At 41.5% G+C, this 7,962-nt stretch overlaps 1 protein-coding gene across 1 annotated transcript; it reads left to right on the top strand.

Moving 5' to 3' along the window:
* Positions 1–473: 473 nt before the first annotated feature.
* On the top strand, positions 474–4,931 carry LOC136484740 (disease resistance protein RGA5-like). The gene is made up of 2 exons (XM_066481688.1): positions 474–1,314; positions 2,573–4,931. Exons 1-2 carry the CDS (start codon positions 497–499, stop codon positions 4,632–4,634), a joined length of 2,880 nt encoding a protein of 959 aa, XP_066337785.1. The 5' UTR covers positions 474–496; the 3' UTR covers positions 4,635–4,931.
* The last annotated feature ends 3,031 nt before the right edge of the window (positions 4,932–7,962 follow it).

A 7,962-nucleotide genomic window follows, 5' to 3' on the forward strand; every position in this document is an offset into this window, starting at 1 on the left:
TTATAGTAAATAGTATTAGCATTTATGTCTTCAACTAAATTTATTATGAAAATATATTCTATAACTAATCTAATGATACTTATTTTGTTTTATGAGTATTAGTATATTTTTATGTAATTGTAGTCAAAGTTTAAACTTTTGACTCCTCGAAATGTGAGAATTGTATTTTTTTTTTTGTGTGGAAGGAGGTAGTAACATTTTTAGAAACAGTGTAACGGAACATATCACTGAGATCGGCCAAACAACGGGCTCCCTTGCACAAATGCAAAAGCATTCTTTAAATTAATCTTCTCGAGAACTGAAGCCGTCGTGAGGACTGTCAGCGACAACGTGCCTTCGAGTGGCTCTCGTGAATCTAGAGGAGAATTATATATTAACTAATGTGTTGTTGTCTGCCCCACTTTAACACTTTAACCTGGGAACTGAATCACCTATCCTCTCTCACACCACCACACAAGCTAGCTAGCATTTCACTCAGCCGTAGTCGCGACTCAAGATGGCGGAAGTGATGGCGAGCGCCGCCGCCACCAGTGTGATGGGCTCAGTCATCGGCAAGCTGGCCGCCATGCTCACCGAGAAGTACAAGCTCGCCAAAGACGTCGAGCGCGGGATCCGCTTCCTGCATGAGGAGCTGAGCAGCATGGATGCTGTTCTGCGGATGCTCTCGGAGAAGGACGACGACCAGATCGATCCACGCGCCAAGGACTGGAGGAGCAAGGTACGTGAGCTGTCCTACGACATTGAGGATTGCATCGACCGTTCCATGCTCAACCACAGCCAGGGAGGTTCCAAAGCCAACTTTGTGCGCAAGGCCATGCGAAAGGTGAAGACACTGTTCAAGGACGGAGGAATAGCAGACGAGATCCGAGAACTGAAGAGCCTCGTCAGCGAGCAGAGCGAGCGGGGGAAACGCTACTATCACATCAATCAGTGTCTCACCGCCTCAGCACAGCCGGTGCTCTTAGATCCTCGAGCACCTGCACTCTTTCAGGAGGCCAGCGATCTTGTGGGAATTGATGCTCCTCGTGAGGAGATCATCAGGTTATTGAAATGTGAAGAGAAGCAGCACAAAGTGGTGTCTATCTATGGGATCGGTGGACAGGGGAAGACCACCCTCGCCATGGAGGTGTACCACAAAATTACTGAAGCATTTGATTGCCGGGCTTTCGTGTCTGTATCACAAACTCCAGACATGAAGAGACTTCTGAGAGAGATATTGTCTCAAATAAGCAAGAGCGATTTTGACCGGTCAGACAGGTTGGAGACAGATCATCAGCTGATACGCACACTGAGGGAATGCTTAAAGGACAAAAGGTAACCAAGATTATTTCTTTACCAAATAATTAACCTGTTCATCTAGCTGCGGTAATAATGTCGTCGAATCTTTGTTACTCACTTGAGCTCACCTAATTATCGGGCCCGTTATGATTTTTTCTGGGATTTTTTTTAAAAAAATGATTCATTTTTCCGTCGCCCAATGAAGTGGACAGCATAAAACTACCTCAGATACATCAACTGCTCATCAACATATCTACCAAATGTTACCGCTAAACATTTTACAACGATGAACAAACTAAAGTCAACTGTCCTTGGGTATGTTGACAACGGCTGGCTCATGCATCCCCAACCCAAAATAATGTAACTGCACGGTACAGTTCCAACAGTACAAAGATGCTGTGCAATCTGAAATACGAAGTGAGCATCTCATATTCTGAAAGAACCGACTAGTAGAAACTCCAAATCCTTCAATTTGCATCCCAGATGGTCACGTCGTACATGTTGTGTAGCTATGATGTATCCCCTCCGTCCCAAACTATAAGTCATTTCAATTATTTTGAAGTGTCAAAACAAAAAAAATATCTTAAGTTTGACCAAATTTATATAACAAAATAGTAACATTTATGTTATGAAATAAGTGATAGATTGTTCATTAATTATGTTTCCGTGTGCATATTTGATGTCATAAATATTTGTAATTCTTTCTATAATTTTGGTCAAACCTGAGCTGCTTTGAGTCTAAAAAAAAGTTGAAATGACTTATAATTTATAATTGAGGGAGTATTAGTCATAGTGGTACATCACTGTGTAGCCATGATGTATAGTCACCGTCCTGAGCACGTATGCATGTGACAAAATATTGCAAATAGAAACCTGTACCGAACAGAGATCAATATATTTTAGGGACCGAGATTTCCTGCCTTTTTCTTTTTTATAAATACTTTCATTATTTATTAATTACTTACTTGTTATATATATTTTAAAAATCGAGGACTAGGACTTGTTTGAGATCTTACCTCCTATGGGTATGGTGGGAGTACCGTAGCAAGGCATAAAGAATTCATTTTTTGATCTCAATGCTTCATTTCTTTTCAGTGGGTGTCCTGGTGCTCTAATGCGGCACTTACCATTTTGGAGGTTGTAACAAACTTTTTTATATTATGGTAGTTTACATCCTGTATTTCTCATGTGTAATAATTACTGATAAGAAAGTGTGCCACTACGATCCATCTTACATTTCAATTCATGGTTGCCTTACATAATAATAACGTGATTCCGTAACCAATGCATGCAGGTATTTCATCCTGATTGATGATATCTGGAATGAATCAGCATGGAATGATGTACTATGTGCCTTACCTCGCAATGAAAATGGAAGCAGAATTATTACTACAACACGCAGTAAAGCAGTAGCCAACAAATGCTGTACTGGTATTGCCGCACAAATGTATGAAGCCAAGCCACTTAGTGATGAGGACTCTCAGAGATTATTCTTTACGAGGCTATTTTTCTCCGGTGATGATTGTCACCCAGATTTGAGAAAAGTATCCGATGATATTTTGAAGAAATGTTGCGGCTTACCATTAGCCATAATCAGTATAGCTGGTTTATTAGCAAACAGAAGCAAAACAGTGGAAGTCTGGAGCAATGTATTGAGATCTATTGCTGCTGCAGTTGACAAAGATTCTCCCATTGATAAGATGAAAAGAATTCTGCTGCTGAGTTACTTTGACCTTCCTCACCATCTAAAGAGCTGTTTGCTATATCTCAGTGTGTTTCCAGAGGATTATTCCATTGATTGCCGCCAGTTGATATTGCTATGGGTAGCCGAAGGACTGATTCCTGGACAAGATAGAGAAACTATGGAGCAGCGTGGGAGAAGTTACTTGAATGAGCTGATCAATAGAAGCTTGGTCCAGCCAACCAAGGTTGGGGCAGATGGCACAACTGTGAAACAGTGCAGAGTTCATGATGTCATACTTGAGTTCATTGTGTCAAAGGCTGTAGAGGACAACTTTGTTACCATATGGAATGGTAATGGTTTTTCTAAAAATTATTCTTCGAACAAGATTCGCCGTTTATCCATCCAGAAAGACATTTCTGCCCGGGCGGAAGAGATTGCCAAGACAATAAAAAATGCAGCTCATATTCGATCAATTAATATCTTTGGTTTTAATTCAGTGCTGGTCCATAAGCATGCCTCTGAGTTCTTAAACAGCCAAGTCTTGCGAGTGCTGAATATAGAAAGTCCGTTTGATGGATGCAATCTTGGACATGTCAAAAGTTTTGGTCAATTGAAGTACTTGAGGGCAGGCCATCAATTTGTCGGGGTCCCCAAGTTTCCAGAAGATATAGCAAAGCTGCAACATCTAGAGACACTAGATTTGAGAAAGTCCGGTCTTGAAAACCTACCGGCAAGTATTATGCTGTTGCAGAAGCTGGTGCGTCTTTTTGTCCGTGACTCAATGCACCTGCCCGATGAAATCAGAAATCTGCAAGCGTTGGAAGAGCTATCAATGATCAATTTGGGTATTCAATCTGTAGAGTTTATCCAAGGACTCGGTGATCTGACCTATCTGAAAGTACTTGAAATTGATTGGCCATGCTCTGAATTACGTGATATGAAGGATCACAAGGAAGCTTGTATCTCAACGCTCTCCAGGTTGTTCAGGCGCCTGCGAGAACTACGCGTGCGGGGGAGAGATCCTGATGCCACATGTTCATTCATGGCTTTGTGTGTCCCTACTGTACCACCACTTCAAAGGCTTCTTCTTGATACACATAACTTAAATAGGGTGGGCCCTCAAATCAGCTCACTGGTCAACTTGTCTCGCCTCTACATTCTTGTCTGTGGTGAAGCAGGCAAGGAAGGAATAAATATCCTAGCAAGTTTACCCATGCTGCTCTCTCTTACTGTTAACTTATTCTTTGACGAAGATGGAGATTCAAGCATCCTCTACGCAAGGCATGCAATCAGCAGACAAGGATTCCAGCGTTTGGTCAAGTTTAATTTCCGCTGTTGGCGCGAGGCGGCATTGGAGTTTGAGCCGGGAGCCATGCCAAAGCTCCAAAGGCTCAAGCTGCATCTGGTGGCACGGTGCCAGTTCAAGTTTGGGGAAGGTGGCCTCGTCCTCGGGCTGCAGAATCTGGGACTCGGCCTCAAACATGTGGCTGTCGATATTTACTGCTGTGCTGCTGTTGCCGACGAGGTGGAGGCTTTGGAGGATGACATCTGGGGCGCAGCAGCAGTCCATCCCAACCGTCCCACACTCCAGGTCGAAAGAAATTATTATCAAGGTCTCATGGCCCAGGGGTGCAGCAGGCGTCTATCCGACCATGCCACAGTAGGAGCCTAATGAAGACCATTGTGAGTACATGATGTGAAGAATAAGTATGACTAGCAATTATCATCTGTTTGCCATTTTTAGGTACGGACTACGGAGTATGTGGAACTGAACAAGGCAAATTCGATTTGTTGTCCCCTTGGGTTGTGCACTTGTGGCACCGCTGGTTCATAACTATCTCAGTCTGTCACGGATCTTAGACTGGTTGTTCCAGTTGCTATGTGGCTTTTAGTTCTGACATTGCCTAGATACATTTGCTTGCGTAGTTTTGTCTGGGTACGACACTTCATTTCATTTTAGAAATTCTAGTCTTCCTGGGTACGACACTTCATTTCATTTTAGAAATTCTAGTCTTCCTTTTTATGCATTGATGTGTTCATCCTTCATATGGGTCATTATTATATTTGTTTCCAAATTAAGATCGATCTGTATTTGTAACGTAACTTCCAAAATTTTGTGTCATGTGGAACATTATTTTGAGCTTGAGTAAATACATCAGTACGTGACTCTTCAGTTAATTAGTGACATGTGTTGCGGTGCTTGAGGGCAAGTTGTGAGGTCCAGAATGCGGCCGCGGCAAGTGGCGCACGGAGGCTGTGACGGAGGGGTCGGACGTCACACAATCCGGTATCGGCGGGTCGGGTAGAGAGGCGGGGGTAGGCCGAGCGGCGGTCCATCGCTGCTGGAATTCTGCATGTCGCCGGTGCATTAGGCGGCCTTACCCAATCTGGTGTGAGACGGGCTGCTCCTAGACCTTTGTCCTGCCGTCACTTCTTTCATTTATTTATTTCTTCTCTTCCACCTAATGGATCAATGCCCTGTTCGCTTCGCTGATAAGCTATGGCTGAAAGTACTGTTGCCTGATTTGTTGTGAGAGAAAAATGCTATTCATTGGCTGAAAAAATACGGTTTATAAATGAAACGAACAGGGCGCAAATCGACTAGCACTTAACACTGCGGTGCTCTGTTTTCAAAAGTCATTGATTGTTGACAGTAGAGTTGCTGTTTTATTTATCTTATGTTTGTAAAGAAAGACAAGTGAAATTGGCGTCGGTGTTGTGGGCGAGGTGGAGAGCGGGAAGCCGCTGGCGGCCAGCAACGCACGGTGAGATCGTCGGTCTTGTTATTGTCGGCGGCCGTTGCCTGTAAGGTCGTGACCGCCGCATCGACGTAGAAGATATCTAGTCTAGTTCTGAATAGTGTCAGCTGACAAATCATCGGTGGCCGTTGGCTGCAGAAATTCACTGCGCTCCCGGTGTGATTCTCTGACTTGCGTAGTAAAGTCACGGATGACTTTCCATCACCTGGATGCCATCTATTTCTCATCCCATGGTTGGAAAGCTCTTCGTTTTTTTAAGAAACAGCTCTTCACTGTATTAGTGCTAGCCGGGATGCAAATAGCAGCCCATCCAAAGACCGGTTCATGGAAATGCGTACGGAGCAGGGATAGTTGACATAATTTACTTTCTTCTGTGGAGCTTATCTTTTCAAAACTTTTACACATGAGCATGGATAAATATAAAATTTATTTGAAAATTCTAGTCCTGAAAAATATCTACAATTATAGTATCTGACTTTTTCATTTAAAATCATTTTGTGTGAAATTGGCCTCAAATTATCTACCATTACATGGCACTTCAAAAAATTATAACTTTTTAAATAATCTTGTATGAAGATGAAATTTATAAAATAATCTTATTTCTCAATAATATATACGTCATTTTAGTTCACAATGTTTCTATTTGAATCTATCTTGGCACCGAAATAAAGATAAAAATTTATATGCTCACACAACATCTACAACCCAACTAGTTGAAACCAAACCTTAACTCATCTAAGACCGCAGACACGGCTATCCAGATAGACTATACACTCTTCAGAGGTTGTACACTTTTTCCAAAAGTAGGATATTATCGCTACAGTGTGCCAGATATACGTCTGGGTGAGGGGACCGGGATGGATATAGTTGGTGGATATGAGTTGAAAGGAGATTAAAATAGAGCTCAAATGATTTATAGTTTTTGAAATAAAATTTAAAAATAATTTTGAGTACAAGGGATTTTGAATTTGACTTTTCATAGTGTTATCCTAAACGATAAACAATTGGTCACTTGCCATTTAACCATTATTCGGTCTAAATGTCCAATTAAACGGGCAAAGCGGTCATTTGAATGAGCTAAACGACTGATTAAACGGAAATAGTGTACCACTGTGTAGCGTTTACATGGTGTGTAAATGTGCTAAACGATTGTTCAGACGAGCAATGAATTAAAAGGTTATATATATTATTGAGAAGTAAGATTATTTTATAATTTTTATCTTCATCCGAGATTATATAAAAAATTATATTTTTTTTGAAGTGCTGTGTAACGGTAGATAATTTGAGTCAATTTATTCAAACAAAATGATTTAAATGAAAAAGTCATATATTATAAAGTTGTAGATATTCTTGAGGACTAAAATGTATACATTTAATCTTTAGCCAAGCTCATACGTAAATGTTTTTATTTATATATAGAAAACATAAGCTGTACAGAAAAAAGAAAAATTTGCCAACTATCCTTGCTCTGTCTAGGAACTGAGCTTTAAATAGGCTGCTATTTGCATCCCGGCTAGCACTACTAAACTGAAGCTTCCCAACCGTTAGATGAGAAATAGATGGCATCAGGTGATAAAAAGTCATCCGTGACTTTACTACAACAAGTTAGAGAATCCACGCCGCTGCGGCCCGTGCTCACGAGTGTTACGGGATATTATATTGGATCAAGGAGCCTTTTTCAGGCATGCGTTGTTTACACAGAGGCAAAGTTATGGTGGTCGGGTGAGAGCTATTAGGCCAAAAATTTCACTTGTATGAGCGTCCTTAGTAGATCTTAAACATCGGTACTGGTTGGTTTGATTCATCAGAATTTCAATAGAGGCCCACATAGACAAGAAAAATGTACGCGAATGTCAGCATTCAAGATGCTGCAACGGCTACATCTACTTGGCCCTTGTTTAGTTCGCGAAATTTAGATTTTGGGGCTACTGTAGCATATTCGTTTTTATTTGGCAAATAGTGTCCAAACATTGACTAATTAGGCTTAAAACGTTCGTCTCGCAATTTCCCACCAAACTGTGCAATTAGTTTTTCTTTTCGTCTACATTTAATGCTCCATGCACGGGCCGCAAACATTCGATGTGACAGATACTGTAGCAACTTTTTGGATTTTGGGATCCAACTAAACAAGGGCTTGTTCTGTCTTCGCAAAAAAAAAGTACTTGTTCTGCACCAGGGATGGTGAAGGACGCGCCAGCACGAGGAAAGAGAGGCGATCGCCAAAAAGGGCCGGGCGCAAAC

Source organism: Miscanthus floridulus, chromosome 10 (assembly GCF_019320115.1).
Source record: "Miscanthus floridulus cultivar M001 chromosome 10, ASM1932011v1, whole genome shotgun sequence".
NCBI lineage: Eukaryota > Viridiplantae > Streptophyta > Magnoliopsida > Poales > Poaceae > Miscanthus > Miscanthus floridulus.

Bases quoted from the DNA above. Each gene is read 5' to 3' on its own strand.
- LOC136484740 (XM_066481688.1), top strand. From the start codon at position 497: ATGGCGGAAGTGATGGCGAGCGCCGCCGCCACCAGTGTGATGGGCTCA. The intron at 1,315-2,572 runs GTAACCAAGATT...CAATGCATGCAG, and splicing joins GAATGCTTAAAGGACAAAAG to GTATTTCATCCTGATTGATG.